The sequence below is a fragment of the Nomascus leucogenys genome, unplaced genomic scaffold (assembly GCF_006542625.1).
Source record: "Nomascus leucogenys isolate Asia unplaced genomic scaffold, Asia_NLE_v1 Super-Scaffold_361, whole genome shotgun sequence".
Taxonomy (NCBI): domain Eukaryota; kingdom Metazoa; phylum Chordata; class Mammalia; order Primates; family Hylobatidae; genus Nomascus; species Nomascus leucogenys.
Window position 1 is genome coordinate 89,484 of NW_022095772.1, and position 17,469 is coordinate 106,952.

The 17,469-nt window shown below is 35.6% G+C and overlaps 1 protein-coding gene across 1 annotated transcript in view; it reads right to left on the reverse strand.

Annotated features, from left to right (window-relative positions):
- Positions 1-17,078, reverse strand: part of LOC115833628 (cilia- and flagella-associated protein 47-like) — a gene marked incomplete at its 5' end in the record, with an annotated part of 57,028 nt that extends 39,950 nt beyond the window's left edge. Inside the window, 2 exon segments of the mRNA XM_030808335.1 lie at positions 4,921-5,145; positions 17,005-17,078. Of these exon segments, the coding sequence (XP_030664195.1) occupies positions 4,921-5,145; positions 17,005-17,078 (299 nt within the window).
- Between the last annotated feature and the right edge of the window lie 391 nt (positions 17,079-17,469).

Sequence of the window (17,469 nt, forward strand, 5' to 3'; positions counted from 1 at the left end):
TATATTATTTCTAATTCTTTTTTTATTTAAATTTTAAGTTCAATAGTACATATGCAGGTTTGTTATATAGGCAAACTTGTATCATGGGGGTTTGTTGTACAGATTATTCTGCTACTCCAATATTAAGCCTAGCATCCGTTAGTTATTTCCCTGATGTAATTCTTCTAACAACCAAGTTAGTTATGGAATTATCACCCTTAATTTTACATATTGAACTTAGAGCTAAAACAGGTGAAGTAACTTGTGCAAGGTCACAGGAGTACAGAAGAGTTGGAATATAAGCCTATATCTGCATGATTCAAAAGCCATGTTCCTTCAACCCAGTTCAGTGCACCCTTCCAGGATTACTTCTTGGATTGTTTCTTTGAAATATTTTCATTCTTAGATGCAATTCCATTAAATAAGATACTACAGTGGTCATGCATAAGTGAGAAGGATATAGCACTTTAATTTTTTATTTTCTTTTTTCCTTTTTTTATTTTTTTTTGTTGGCAATTTTAGTTTCATGCTTTAATCTAGTTTTCTTATAATTTTTAAAACACAGCAGATGAAACACAAAGTTGAGTCGAAATACATGTATTTTTTTTATTGTACTTTAAGTTTTAGGGTACATGTGCACAATGTGCAGGTTTTTTATTTTTTGAGATGGAGTTTTGCTCTTGTTGCCCAGGTTGGAGTAGAGTGGTGCGATCTTGGCTCACTGCAACCTCTGCCTCCCAGGTTCAAGTGATTCTCCTGCCTCAGCCTCCCGAGTAGTTGGGATTACTGGCACCCACCACAGGGCTCAGCTAATTTTCTGCATTTTTAGTAGAGACGGGGTTTCACCATGTTGGCCAGGCTGGTCTCAAACTCCTGACCTTGTGTGATCCACTCGCCTCAGCCTCCCAAAGTGCTGGGATTACACACGTGATTCACCACACACAGCCCAGGATATAAAATTTTTAAGGATAAAAGTGAAAATCACAAGTGGAACCAAATTTACATATAAGGAGATGTGAGATGCTTTTTCTAAGTGTATTTATTTTGGTGAATTAACTATTTATTTAAAAACTCAATGGATGGATTAAAGATTTACATGTTAGACCTAAAAACCATAAAAACCCTAGAAGAAAACCTAGGCAATACCATTCAGGACATAGGCATGGGCAAGGACTTCATGTCTAAAACACCAAAAGCAATGGCAACAAAAGCCAAAATTGACAAATGGGATCTCATTAAACTAAAGAGCACAGCAAAAGAAACTACCATCAGAGTGAACAGGCAACCTACAAAATGGGAGAAAATTTTCACAACCTACTCATCTGACAAAGGGCTAATATCCAGAATCTACAATGAACTCAAACAAATTTACAAGAAAAAAACAAACAACCCCATCAAAAAGTGGGTGAAGGATATGAACAGACACTTCTCAAAAGAAGACATTTATGCAGCCAAAAAACACATGAAAAAATGCTCATTATCACTGGCCATCAGAGAAATGCAAATCAAAACCACAATGAGATACCATCTCACACCAGTTAGAATGGCCATCATTAAAAAGTCAGGAATTTAAAAATAAGAGTTATAATAGCTTTATATCCTTCTGATGGCCTACTTCTTAGTTACAATGTACGGCAGAAGATGTTGATATTCTGCGTCTGTTTTAGTTTTATACTACACAAATTACAAATTTTTAAAAATTTTATTATTTTCAGTGAAAATTAATTATATCATAAAATAATAATGATAAACAAGTGAAATTGTATCAAAGGATGTTAGATATGATATTGGTAAGCTCAAGCTGCCATAAGAAAATACCACAGGATAAGTGGCTCAAACAACACATTTATTCTTTCACCATTCTGGATGCCAGAAGTTCGAGATCAAGGTGCCAAAAATTTGGTTTTAGGTGAGGCCTCTTTTCCTGGCTTGTAGATGGCCATCTGCCCACTGTGTACTCACATAACATTTTCTGTATAATAAGAAAGAGAGAGAGAGAGAAGAGAGAGAGATCTGGCATCTCTTCCTCTTCTTTAAAGGACATCCACCCTATTGGATTAGGGCCCTACATTTAACCTTAATAACATCCTTAAAGGCCTTATCTCCAAATAAAATCACATTGGGGGTTAGGATTTCAACATATGAATTTGGGATGGGTCACAATTCAGTCCATACCAGACACAAATGACAAGAAATATATTACTGCAAATATATCCATACAAAATTTATTATAAAATGTAACATCCAATTACAGAATATTGTTTCATAATATAACACATATGGTATTGCCATGGTCTAAATTATACCCCTCCACAAAGTTCATATGTTGAAACCCTAAATTTCAGTACTTCAGAATGTGACTGTATTTGGAGTTAGGGTCTTTAAAAAGGCAACTAATATAAAATGATGTAATTAGAGTGGTACCAAATCCAGTTTGGCTTGTGTCTTTATAAGAAGATGAAATTTGAATACACAGAAAGACACCAGGGAAATGGTACACAGAGGAAAAACCACGTGAGGACACAGCAAGAAGAGTTTATCTGCCAGCAACTAGAGAAGCCTCGGAAGAAACCAACCCTGACAATACCTTGATCTTGGACTTCTAGCATCCAGAACTCTGAGAAAAAAAATTTACGTTGTTTGCTGCAACTTGACCCTCTCATTTGTTACACTCTACTTCCTGGAATGCAAATTTTTCACCCTTTCTTTTACCACTTTTTACATTTCACAGCATTTTCTTCATTCTTATATAAATGTCCTGCAATGCAATTTCCATGTTTTATTCCTTATACCACACAAATTCAAAAGGTAAATATCTGTGAAAGAAAATGTTAAAAAATAAATATGTAATGAACATCGGCCCCATTCCCCAGTGATCCTGGGTGTTAGAAATTCCAGATGAATGAGATGTGGTTTCTGCCCTTAAGTCGCTCACAGATTTGTGGGATTCACTGACTCAGGGATAAGTCAGCGGAGTTGAAAGTCATTTACAAAATTCCACACAGCTGTGTTATTTCGTTAACTGATATAACCGTTCTCATTCTCCCATCTAGATTGAGTGCAGAAGGATACAGAGAAAATGCAAAATTGCATCTCCATGTATCTTTAGGTCTTCTACCCAAAGAATCTCTTTACAGAAATTCTGTTATTTGTGATTAACAGTCAAAATTTCACCCCCGCCTATCCATGCCAGATGGCACCTGAGAAAAGGTAGACTCATTGTCAAATAAATACCGTTTTAACTTCAGGATTTTTTACTTTCATGATTACCTTCTAAAGCCATGTATCTAATATTTATATTTTTCATTTGCGATTTTATATAGAAGGGTTCCTCACATTGTATAAGAACTCTCAGAATTAGGATCATCCATGCTGGATCTGGGCTTACAGGAGATAGGGAGAGGGACTCCTATATTTGTACATGAAGGTCGGTTACTGCAATTCTGGATACTTGTTCTTTTTTTGCTGTGCCTCTTCTCGGCCTGAAATGTCTGTGTCACGTGGGCATATGCTGCTGATGTCTGAGATGGGGATCTTCTGCCTCTGCCCTTACACCCGTCAAGGACCAAGAGGTCTCCTGTAACTGACTCAGACACTCCCTAGTCCTCATATATTTGTCATTCCTATTGTGGCATCATGGCCAGACAACTGCCACTCTTCTGCCTCTCCAGTGGGGTCCCTCTAACATCCCAACCCAGAAACTGCCATGACAAGCTGTCTGGATCTTGATTCAGTCACTTTAAGCGATTTAGAAACTTCTAGCTACCTTGTAATCCACAAGGAACCAAGACAATCTTGCCTTATTACCATGATATTGAGAGCCTAAGTATTGAAAGAAAATATTTTAAGTAACATGTCCAAGTTTTAATACATAGTATCACTAGGGACTCAAAAATCCTGATTTGGAAATAAAAAACTGAATGTCAAATCTTTAATTTGTATTCCTGCTGTAAGAGTATTCTTGCCCTGCATCTCTATTCCTGCTAGGACAGATGAACATCTCTGAGCAACTATGGAGCAGATTCCATAAACAAAGAAGCAAAAGAGAAAATCACAATAATATATCTAAAAATATATTAACCATATTACATAAATAATTACAAGTAACAAATGCCATTTTAATTGTATAGGAGCATGGAAGAGGGAGTAATAATATGTTCAACTCGATGCTAAATGAATTACTGCCTATGGATGTGGGATGTTTCAGTGTACATGGATGCTGCAAGCGCAGGCTAAAGAAGCAATGTAAATTCACCGGTACTCTTCTCAGAATGTAAATGTACATTGTTTTTCCATTTCTTGGCGACTTGCCATTTAATCTTCACAGAGGAACACAGATATTATGACAATTATTTTTCCTTTCTTTTGCATCAACCATTTAAAATTCCTTTCACCTGCCTACTATTTTAATATTAAAAGACTTTACATATGCAGACTAAAAGTCCACAGTACCCATAAATTGAGATGATACTAATAATAGTTTGAGAAATAAAGCTTGTTGGTTTCATCCCTTTTTAGCTAAATGGATTTATATATTTGCTGTAGGCCAGGATTTTCAAAATGAGGTAATGGATCAGAAATATCAGCATCACCTTGAAACTTGTTATAAATGAAAATTAACTTTGAAAAACTCAATGAGTAAGGGTCAGTAAACTGTTGTTTTAGCAGACCCTCTCCGTGATTTTGATGCATGATAAAGTATAAGAATGATTGCCTTAGATTAAAAATCCAATACATCATAAAATGCTTATTGGCTATTAAGCATTATATATTTTTCAAAATGTGTGAGATATATATACATTACCATACATATATATGTGTGTGTGTGTGTGTGTGTATTTGGTTAAAAAGAAAAATAATATCAAAGTCTATCTATCTGCTCATTTATCTAACTATCCAAGCCAGAGTTACATGCTTATATGAGCACATCCAGGCACTTACTTGAGAAAGTCCAGAAGTGAGGAATGTTGCAAATGGAGTTGAATTACCCTTTTTTCATGGTTATCTACAGGTAAAGATTGACTTGAATTAATGCCAGGTGGCATTTTTCCACTCAAATGGAGCAGCACATCATAAATGGTCTTGTTATATTTGGAAAAGTCATTCTGTCTGGAAAACTTTGGGGGTGGCGAGGTTGATGAGTAGAACTGCATTTTATATACATCCCTATGAGAAAAAGACTTTAAATTAAAAACAGTCTCAAAATGTTATAGTATGGGGAAAAAGAAGTGTTCAATTCAACGACTAAATTAAACTCTATTAAAATCAACTTAGTAAGAAACTCCATAATACACTTCACTAGGCTACCACTTGTTGGTCAAAAAAGATATGTTAAATATTATCATAGATTTCCAGTATCTCATTTAAACACACATAATTATCTAATGTTGCAACTGTCAAATCTGAAGTATTAGATTATGAACAGATTGGATCTTGAGAAACAGAACAGAGATTGAATTTAAACCCATCACCTACTAGCTGAGTGAATACGGCAAGCTATCTAAACTCATTGAGCTCAATTTTGCATGATATAAATTGGAGATAATAAGGTCTATAATAGTTTCCAAGATAGATTTCAAATGTTTATCACACATGTATATACAAAAATAATTTACACACATTTTCTCAGTATTTGTATTTTAATGCTTAGAAGGGCAAATCCTGCACATTGGCTTAATAAGCAGGGATTTTCATTTTAAAGATAAAGCCCACAGTTCTTTAAATAAGATACTGCAATCTCTAATTCCTAGTAATATTGCACAAAGTTGTGATGCATACTGACTTTTAATGAAGTTAAAAATTACCACTATTCTTGCTGTCTATAATTTATTAAATATCTCACGCCACATTGTCTAATTGTTAGCAATGAGAGTCACAGATGTATCACTTGCTTGGATTGACAAATAAGTACCTGAGGCCATTTTAAATGGCAGTTACCCACTTTGGTAGACAGGAAGTTCACACAGAAGAAAATACATTTCACTGGGCGAGAAATAGACTACCACTGCTCTTCCACTTACTGAATGACATTCTAAGTTACTTGACTTTTCTGTTCCTTAGTTTCCTCATAAGTAATGGGTATCATAGAGCTAGTGTATCCTGAAGTTACCAGCAAAGAAACAAATATTTTATGGAGAAAATTAGCACCACTGTTGGTCAAGATTAATGCAAATTAAAAGGAACAATAAGCAATAAAAATAGACACTCAGGGATCCCAGGTATTATAGTTGTAAGACACAGGTTTTAAACTAACCATATGTACTATGTTCAAAATTGATAATTTTGCCATGGAACAATAAATTATACAAAATTTGACTAATGGAGCATTCACAAATAAAAATCTGAATAAATAAAATTAAGAAATCAATGGATGAGCCTAACAGTAGATTAAATCAAATAAAAACAAAATTACTGCAATGAAATATAGGTCATAGAATAGTATTCATACTGCAACACTTGAGAAAATGAAAACCATCCTACCTGCAAGATTAATGATGCAAAAAAAAGAACAATGATGTTGATAAATATATACGCAAATATTAACTGATTAAAAACCATAATTAAACAAAAATAATAGTATTAAACATTATTAAATCATTATTGTTTAATAACTCCATAGTTGCCTATATATAGTTTAAGTATATTCATTTTGCTCTTACATATATATTAATATGTTAAAGGATTTTGTTTATTTTTCAATTATGAGAATCCCCTATTTGGAGATTGAAAATATTCAAAAGGCTCACCCATCACTATCACCAGCAAACATGCAGTAACATGATTAACAAATAAAACTCTTTTAAAAATAAGAATTGTAGAATATCTCATTATTGTTATACTAGTGTGCAAAAGTAAGAATTCAAGGAACACAACTAGAATGAGTTATTATAGTCATTTTCATTTTAATACATAGCTTGAATCTAAAGTCAAGTTTCTATGACTTTGTTGGACACTGTTGGCAGTATGAATAGGCAAGATGCCCAGAAATGGAGGTGACACTTCATTTTAATACTATTAAATTTATCAGTGAGCTTGCCAGCAGCTCAAAGCTGCAAAGAGAAAAGCATGCTGTGCTATATATATGTGTATATATACACATACATATATAAGTATATATGTAATATATAAGTACATATACAAACATGTGTATACATACATACATGTATACATGCATATATGTATACATCTATATGTATGTATGCACATATATATACATACGTGTGTATATATATATATTATATATATATATAAATAAAAGTCAAATGTTCCTGAATTAAGCTGGGGAAACATCCTGCAAAGAAAGGTGAAATATTATTGATAAAACATAATTTGGAAAAGTGCTCTCTTGAAAATGATGAGTTTTAAACTGACTCTCTACTGCCAAATACAAGAAGAGTTGGTGAACATGATTAATGAAATTAGAAATACATAACTATATTAACATAATCCTAATTAAATGTATTAATAATAGCTAAGATTTACTGAAGACTCACTAGGTCCTAAGGTCTGCTCTGACATGCATTAAATATATTATCTCATAAATGTTACAACAACTGTATTATCTCCTTTTTTACAGATCAGAAAATGGAGACATAGAGGAAATATTTTCCTCATTTCAGATCCTCTTGTTATGAAAGATAAAACATTCTACTGGATGGATTTGATTTTCTATAAGATTCTAGTATTATACTAAATGAGAGGCTCTGGGATGGAATACGTAGCTTTGGAACAAGCTTTCCTTAAGCTTCCCCTTAAGCTTCCTGGCTGGCATTCTAGGATGTGTTATTTGTATGTGGCAGCTGCAGGAAGCTTCATGCTAGAGTGGAATCCTTGGATAGCACCTATATGTACTGCAATTACTTCTCTCAGAATAAGCGGGACTTCCAGTATGATTCAAATGACTCTATGATTAGTTGCTTAGAGATTTTCCCAGCGGTGTTTATAAAAAATGTTACTTCTACAATTTACCCAGCTTGAAAAGAATAGACTATAATATTTACTACATTTTCTGTGATTATCTCTGAAACATAAATTGTGTTTTCTTGTCTATTTCAAGGGCCACTTCTATCTTCTGGTGATTTGGGGAAGAGCAAAAAAGAAATAATACCTAACGGCTTCTAGGAACTGAAAACAGACTGATGCCCGAAGTCATTAATTATAAAGGAAGTGCAAATTAAAATCCGAATGAGATATAATCTCATGCCTGTTAGATTGACTTATAGGAAATATGACCAATAACAAGTTTTGGAGAAGATGCAGAGAAAAGGGAACCCTTGCACACTTCTGGTAGGAAGGTAAATTAGTACAGTGATATAGGAAACATTATGGAGGTTCCTCAAAAAAATGAAAATAAAACTAGGGTTTTCTAAGCATAAAATCATAACATCAGTGAAGACAGAAGTAAGACTTCTTTTATTTGGATGCCTTTTGTTTCTTTCTCTTGTCTGCTTGCTCTGAAAAGGACTTCTCATACTATTTTGAATAGCAGTGGTCAGAGTGGGCATCCAAGTTTTGTTCTAGTACTCAAGGAAAATGGTTCCAGCTTATGCCCATTCAGTATGATGTTCGCTGTCATAGATGGCTCTTGTTATTTTGAGGTATGTTCCTTTGCTGATGACTCTGTTGAGATTTTTTATCATGAAGGGATGTTGGATATTATTGAAGGCTTTTATCACATCTATTGAGATGATCACACAGTTTTTGTTTTTAATTCCTTATATGCGGTGAATCACATTGATTAATTAGTGTGTGTTGAATCAGCCTTGCATCCCAGGAATGAAGCCTACTTGATCATGGTGAATTAGCATTTTGATGTGCTACTGGATTCAGTTTTCTACTATTTTATTAAGGATTTTTACATCTATGTTCATCGGGAATATTGGCCTATAGTTTTCTTTTTTCAATGTGTCTCTTCCAGCTTTTGGTATCACAGTGATGCTGGCTTCCAAGAGTGTGTTATGAAGGAGTCTTTCCTCCTTGATTTTTTGGAATACAATCAGTATAATTGTTAACAGCTCTTCTTTGTATATCTGGTAGAATTTGGCTGTGAATTCTTTTGGCCCATGGCTTTTGTTAGTAGGTTTTTTATTACTTATTTAATTTTTGAAATCAATATTGATCTGTTCAGGAATTCAATTTCTTCCTGATTCAATCTTGAGAGGTTGTGTGCTTCCAGGAATTTATCCACATTCTCTAAATTTTCTAGTTCTTGTGCACAGGTCTTCATAAACTTCTCTTAGGATCCTTTGTATTTCTGTGGGATCAGTTGTAATGCCACATTTAGTGATTTTGATTGTGCTTATTTGTATATTCTCTCCTTTTTTCTTTCTTAGTCTAGCTAGTAGTCTATCAATCTTGTTTATCTTTTCAAAAAACCAAGTTTTGGTTTGGTTGATTCTTTGCATATATTTTTGAGTTTCAAGTTCATTCAGTTCTGCTCTTATTTTAGTAATTTATTTTCTTCTGCTAGCTTTTGGGTTAGTTTTCCTAGTTTTTCTTTTTTTTTAAATTATACTTTTAAGTTCTAGGATGCATATGCACAACGTGCAGGTTTGTTACATATGTATACATGTGCTGTGTTGGCTTGCTGCACCCATTAACTCATCATTTACATTAGGTATTTCTCCTAATGCTATCCCTCCCCCATCCCCCAACCCCATGACAAGCCCCACTGTGTGATGTTCCCCATCCTGTCTCCAAGTGTTTTCATTGTTCAGTTCCCACCTACGAGTGAGAACATGTGGTGTTTGGTTTTTTGTCCTTGTGACAGTTTGCTCAGAATGATGGTTTCCAGCTTCATCCATGTCTCTACAAAGGACATGAACTCGTCGTTTTCTTGTGGCTGCATAGTATTCCATGGTGTATATGTGCCACATTTTCTTAATCCAGTCTATCATTGATGGACATTTGGGTGGGTTCCAAGTCTTTGCTATTGTGAATAGTGCCGTCATAAACATACGTGTGCATGTGTCTTTATACTAGCATGATTTATAATCCTTTGGGTATATACCCAGTAATGGGATCACTGGGTCAAATGGTATTTCTCATTCTAGATCCTTGAGGAATTGCCACACTGTCTTCCACAATGGTTGAACTAGTTTATAGTCCCACCAACAGTGTAAAAGCGTTCCTATTTCTCCACATCCTCTCCAGTGCCTGTTGTTTCCTGACTTTTTAATGATGGCCATTCTAACGGGTGTGAGATGGTATCTTACTGTGCTTTTGACTTGCATTTCTCTGATGACCAGTGATGATGAGCATTTTTTCATGTGTCTGTTGGCTGCACAAATGTCTTGTTTAGAAAAGTGTCTGCTCATATCCTTTGCCCACTTTTTGATGGGGTTGTTTGATTTTTCTTTCTTGTGAATTTAAGTTCTTTGTAGATTCTGGATATTAGCCCTTTATCAGATGGGTATACTGCAAAAATTTTCTTCCATTCTGTAGGTTGCCTGTACACTCTGATGGTAGTTTCTTTCCCCATGCACAAACTCTTTTGTATAATTAGATCCCATTTGTCTATTTTGGCTTTTGTTGCCATTGCTTTTGGTGTTTTAGACATGAAGTCCTTGCCCATGCCTATGTCCTGAATGGTACTGCCTAGGTTTTCTTCTAGGGATTTATGGTTTTAGGTCTAACATTTACATCTTTAATCCATCTTGAATTAATTTTTGTGTAAGGTGTAAGGAAGGGATCCAGTTCCAGCTTTCTACATATGGCTAGCCAGTTTTCCCAGCACCATTGTTGCTTTGACAATTTGACAGAAGTAGGCTTCAGAAAGTCAGTAATAACAAACTTCTCTGAGCTAAAGGAGGATGTTCCAACCCATCTCAAGGAAGCTAAAAATCTTGAACAAAAGATTAGGTGATTGGGTAACTAGAATAAACAGTGTAGAGAAGACCTTAAGTAACCAGATGGAGCTGAAAACCATGGCACTAGAACTATGTGACGCATGCACAAGCTTCAGTAGCCGATTCAATCAAGTGGAAGAAAGGGTATCAGTGATTGAAGATCAAATTAATGAAATGAAACAAGAAGAGAAGTTCAGAGAAAAAAGAGTAAAAAGAAACGAACAAAGCCTCAAGAAATATGGAATTATGTGAAAAGACCAAATCTACGTTTGACTGCTGTACCTGAAAGTGACGGGGAGAATGGAACGAAGTTGGAAAACATTCTGCAGGATATTAACCAGGAGAACATCCCCAACCTAGCAAGGCAGGCCAACATTCAAATTCAGGAAATACGGAGAATACCACAAAGATACTCCTCAAGAAGAGCAACCCCAAGACACATAATTGTCAGATTCACCAAGGTTGAAATGAAGGAAAAAATGCTAAGGGCAGCCAGAGAGAAAGGTCGGGTTACCCACAAAGGGAAGCCCATCAGACTAGCAGTGGATCTCTTGGCAGAAACCCTACAAGCCAGAAGAGAGTGGGGGCCAATATTCAATATTCTTAAAGAAAAGAATTTTCAACCCAAATTTCATATCCAGCCAAACTAAGCTTCATAAGTGAAGGAGAAATTAAATCCTTTACAGACAAGCAAATGCTGAGAGATTTTGTCATCACCAGGCCTGCCCTAAAAGAACTCCTGAAGGAAGCACTAAACATGGAAAGGAACAACCGGTACCAGCCACTGCAAAAACATGCCAAATTGTAAAGACCATCAATGCAAAATAACCAGCTAACATCATAATAACAGGATCAAATTCACACATAACAATATTAACCTTAAATGTAAATGGGCTAAATGCCCCAATTAAAAGACACAGACTGGCAGATTGGATAGAGTCAAGACCCATCAGTGTGCTGTATTCAGGAGACCCATCTCATGTGCAGAGATACACATAGGCTCAAAATAAAGCGATGGAGGAAGATTTACCAAGCAAATGGAAAACAAAATAAAGTAGGGGTTGCAATCCTAGTCTCTGATAAAACAGACTTTAAACCAACAAAGATCAAAAAAGACAAAGAAGGCCATTACATAATGGTAAAAGGATCAATTCAACAAGAAGAGCTAACCATCCTAAATATATATGCACCCAATACAGGAGCACCCAGATTCATAAAGCAAATCCTTAGAGACCTACAAAGAGACTTAGACTCCCACACAATAATAATGGGAGACTTTAACACCCCACTGTCAATATTAGACAGATCTATGAGACAGAAGATTTAAAAAGATATCCAGGAATTGAACTCAGCTCTGCAGCAAGCAGACCTAATAGACATCTACAGAACTCTCCACCCCAAATCAACAGAATATACATTCTTCTCAGCACCCCATTGCACTTATTCCAAAATTGACCACATAGTTGGAAGTAAAGCACTCCTCAGCAAATGTAGTTTTTCTACTGCCTCAATGTGTGAAGTTTGCGATTTTTTCTTTTTTCTTTTTTCTTTTTTTTGAGACAGTCTTGCTCTGTCATTCAGGCTGGAGTGCAGTGGCAGGATCTCAGCTCACTGCAACCTCCGCCTCATGGGTTCAATAAATTCTCCTGTCTCAGCCTCCCTAGTAGCTGAGACTATAGGAGTGTGCCACCATGTTTGACTAATTTTTTTGTATTTTTGTAGAGATGGGGTTTCAGAATGTTGGCCAGGCTTGTCTCGAACTCATGACCTCCGGCAATCCACCCACCTCAGCCTCCCAAAGTGCTAGAATTACAGGTATGAGCCACTGCACCCAGCAATTTGGAATCTTTCTAATTTTTGAGGTAGGTGTTTAGCATTATAAACTTTCCTCTTAACAATGTTGTTGCTGCATCCTAGAGATTTGCTGTAAACTGATAAATGACTTCAGTAAAGTTTCAAGATACAAAAATCAATGATGAAAATTGGTAGCATTTCTAAACACCAATAATGTTCATACTGAGAGTGAAATCAAGAAGGCAGTCCTATTTACAATAGCCACAGAAAAATAAAATACCTAATAATACATCTGACCAAGGGGGTGAAAGATCTATACAAGGAGATCTATAAAACACTGCTGAAAGAAATCATAGATGACACAAACAAATGGAAAAACATTGTATGCTCATTGATTGGAAGGATCAATATAGTTAAAATGGACTTACTGCCCAAAGCAATCTACAGATTGAATGCTATTTCTACCACATTACTGATGCTATTTTTCAAAGAATTATAAAAAAACTTTTCTAAAATTCATATGTAACCAAAAATAAGCCCAAATAACTGAATGACTCCTGAGCAAAAAAAAAAAAAAAAAAAAAAAAAAGCTGGAGGCGCTGTATTACCTGACTTCAAACTGTACTATAAGGCTACAGGAACCAAAATTGGATGGTACTGGCACAAAAACAGACACAAAGACCAACAGAACAGAATAGAGAATCCAGAAATAAAGCTGTATAACTACAGCCATCTAATCTTCAACACAGTCAACAAAAATAAGCAATGGAGAAAGGATTCCGTATTCAATAAATGATACTATGATACTTGGCTAGTCATTTGCAGACAATTAAAACTAGACCCCTAACTTTCACCACATACAAAAATTAACTCAAGATGGATTAAAGACTTAAATATAAAGTCCCAATCTATAAGAATTCTAGAGGAAAACCTAGGAATCACCATTTTGGACATTGGCCTTGGGAAAGAATTTATGTTTAAGTCCTCAAAATCAATTGCAACAAAAAGAAAAAAGTGACAAGTGGGACCAGTTAAACCAAAGGGGCTCTGCACAGCAAAGGAAACTATTAACAGAGTAAACAGACAACCTATAGAATGGGAGCAAATATTTGCAAACTGTGCATCTGACAAAGGTCTAATATCCATAATCTATAAGGAACTGAATCAGTTCAAAAGCAAAAAACAAATAACCCCATTAAAAAGTGGGCAAATAACATAAACAGACACTTTTCAAAAGGAGATATATAACTGGCCAAGAAACATATGAAAAAGTGCTCGACATTACTAAACATCAGAGAAATGCAAATCAACATCATAGTGAGATACCATCTCACGCAGTCAGAATGGCTATTACTAAAAAGGCAAAAACAAGAGATGTTTGTGAGGCTGCAGAGAAAAGTGACGTTTATCACACACCAGGGCCTGTTGTGGGGTGGGGGGAGGGGGAGGGATAGCATTAGGAGATATACCCAATGTTAAATGATGAGTTAATGGGTGCAGCACACCAACATGGCACATGTATACATGTGTAAAAAACCTGCACGTTGTGCACATGTACCCTAAAACTTAAAGTATAACTTAAAAAAAAGAAAAAAAAGTGAATGTTTAAATACTATTGGTGGGAATGCAAGTAAGATCAGCTACTGTGGAAAGCAGTTTGGAGATTTCTCAAAGAACTTTAAACAGAAATACCATTCAACCCAGCAATCCCATTGTGGGGTATATATCCAAAAGAAAATAAATCATTCTACCAAAAAGCCATATGCACTTGTATATTCATCACAGCACTATTCACAATAGCAAAGACATAGAATCAACCTAGTTCCCCATCAAAGGTGGACTGGATAAAGAAAATGTGGTATATATACACAATGGAATACTATGAAACCATAAAAAAGAATGAAATCATGTCATTTGCAGCAACATGGATGCAGCTGGACCATTATCTTTAATGAATAAACACAGGAAAAAAAAAACAAATACCGCATGCTCTCTCTTGTGGGACCTAAATATTGGGTACTCATGAACAAAAAGATGGCCACAAAAGGCACTCAGGTCTAACAGAAGGAGACATGAGGGAAGGAAACAAGTGTCGAAAAACTAACTGTTGTGTACTGTGCTCTTTATTTGGGTGGCAGGATTATTTGTATTCCAAACCTCAGCATCACACAATATATGCATGTATATTGCACATGTACCCCTGAATCTAAAATAAAACTTGAAATTATTAAAAAATAACAACAGGCCGGGTGCGGTGGCTCATGCCTGTAATCCCAGCACTTTGGGAGGCCAGGGCAGGTGGATCACGAGGTCAGGAGTTCTAGACCAGGCTGGCCAACATAGTGAAACCCTGTCTCTGAAAAATACGAAAATTAGCCAGGCATGGTGGCAAGCACCTGTAGTCTCAGCTACTTGGGAGGCTGAGACAGAAGAACTGCTTGAGCCCGGGAAGCGGAGGTTGCAGTGAGCCAAGATCGCGCCACTACACTCCAGTCTGGGTGACAGAGAGAGACTCCATCTCAAAATAAATAAATAAATAAATAAATAAATAAATAAATAAAATATAAAATTAAAATTAAAACATTAAAATAAAGCTACCACATGATCCACCTATCCCAATACTGGGTATCTATTTAAAGTACATGAAATCAGTACACTGAAACGATATAATCACTCCCAGGTTTATTACAGCATTATTCACAATAGCCAAGATATGGAATCAACCTGTGTCAATCAACAGATGAATGGATAAAGAAAATGTAACACTCTTCAGCCTTAAAAAAGAGTGAAATCCAGTCGTTTTTGACAACATGGATGAACCTGAAGGACATTACGCTAAGTGAAATAAGCCAGGCATAGAAAGATGAATATTACATGATCTCACTCATACATTTTATCTAAAAAAGTTGAATTCATTGAAGCTGAGAGTGAAATAGTGGTCATCAGAGGCTGAGGGTTGAGGGCCCCAGAGATGTTGGTCAAATGATACCAGGTTGCAATTATACAAGAGAAATAAATGATAAATACTTATGATGATGAATATGTTCGTTATCTTGATTTAATTGTTCCACACTGTATGTATACATACCATATTAATGCTGTGTACCCTATAATTATATATGATTGCAATTTGTTCAAAAATTTGAAAAAACTCCATAAGTCATCTATTTCATTAACTAGATCCCAAAATACGTTTATGAAGAAAAGTTATTATAAAAGACAAAATATAACTTACTAAAATTTTCATAGCCTTATAAAAAAGAAAACAGACAAAGAATTATCAATAAATACGAAATTCCCCTCAAATAATTTGTCTTCTGCTATTCTACTTGTATATATCGCAGCAATCAACAAATGAACTGGGCGTTATTTTCCTTATTGCTGTAAAGTGGTGTTTCTAAAGAGTGAAATTTCCCAAGGTACACATCAACAAAGAGCATTTCTGACAATCTCTATCTTCAGGTTCAAGAAAGAAGATGCACAAACATTCCAAAAAATGTTTCAACAACAAATGATATTATGATGAAAACTACAAATTTTCAGGGTATCTATTGCATTAATTTTCTCACAGCAGGGACAAAGATGAAATATTAGCCAATTCATTCCATGAAGCTAGGTTTGTCCTATTAATTAAAAAACCTGAAAAAGGTAACATATAGGAAAACTGTAGCCTCAGTTTTACCTAGGTCACTCGAATATAGAGCAGAAATTCTATAAATAGCCCATAGTCCACTATAGGTATGAGTACTGTACTCCCCGCCGTGGTTGCAGCAAGTTACCTCATTGCTGAGAAAGCAGGTAGAAAAGCTCTGAGAATATATCACACCAACAATATTATAACCAGTAACAGGCCTAAACTCCTGTTTAAATTAACAACAGAATTAAGTCACTCGATATAACCAAAACAGTTGAACTATTTTAGAAATACTGAGTAATAAAACAACACATGAAAGAAGGGAAGCAAATGCACTGTAAACGAGGAAATCAAGTCAAAGAAAAGTGAGCCCTCCTTGTTCATTAATGCCATTACCTGTCTACCTGGCTGTAATCTCGATCTAGGGCTAATATTAAAAGGGCTTTCCTACTCATAGTATAACCTTCCTCATATCACAGATGAGGAAGGTGAGGTTTAGAGATTTTCAGTACTTGCCTAAAATTATCAGATATTTAAAAGAAATTAAAGATGACATTATACTAAAAAATTTGTGTTTGCATCATTTTACTCTTCTTGCAATAACAAAAATAAATTATGAGACGCTTCATAATATAGCAGTTTAGAATAAATTATTTCATATTGTATTTCACTTAAAATAATCTCAATCAATAGATTATATTTTATGATGTGACACGAAGCAAGGAATTTAGAGAAACATGGGACTCTCACCTTCTTATAGTCTCTGGAATAGAAAAAGAATGGGGTCCTTCGGGCCAGCCAAAGAGACCTCTTGGTTGACTTATTTATTTATTTTTTGGAGACGGAGTCTCACTCTGTCACCCAGGCTGGAATACAGTGGTGCCATCTCGGCTCACTGCAACCTCTGTCTCCTAGGTTCAAGCGATTCTACTGCCTCAGCCTCCGAGTAGCTGGGACTACAGGCGCCCACCGCCACACCTGGCTAATTTTTGTATTTTTAGTAGATATGGGGTTTCACCGTGTTGGCCAGGCTTGTCTCAAACTCCTGACCTCAGGTGATCCATCTGCCTCAGGCTCCCAAAGTGCTGGGATTATAGGCACGAGCCACTGTGCCTGGCCTCTGGAGGAGCTAGTCTTTCACTATTTTACTTTCATAGTAAACTTGCTCACTCTGAATTTTTTTTTTTTTTTTTTTTTTTTTTGAGACGGAGTCTC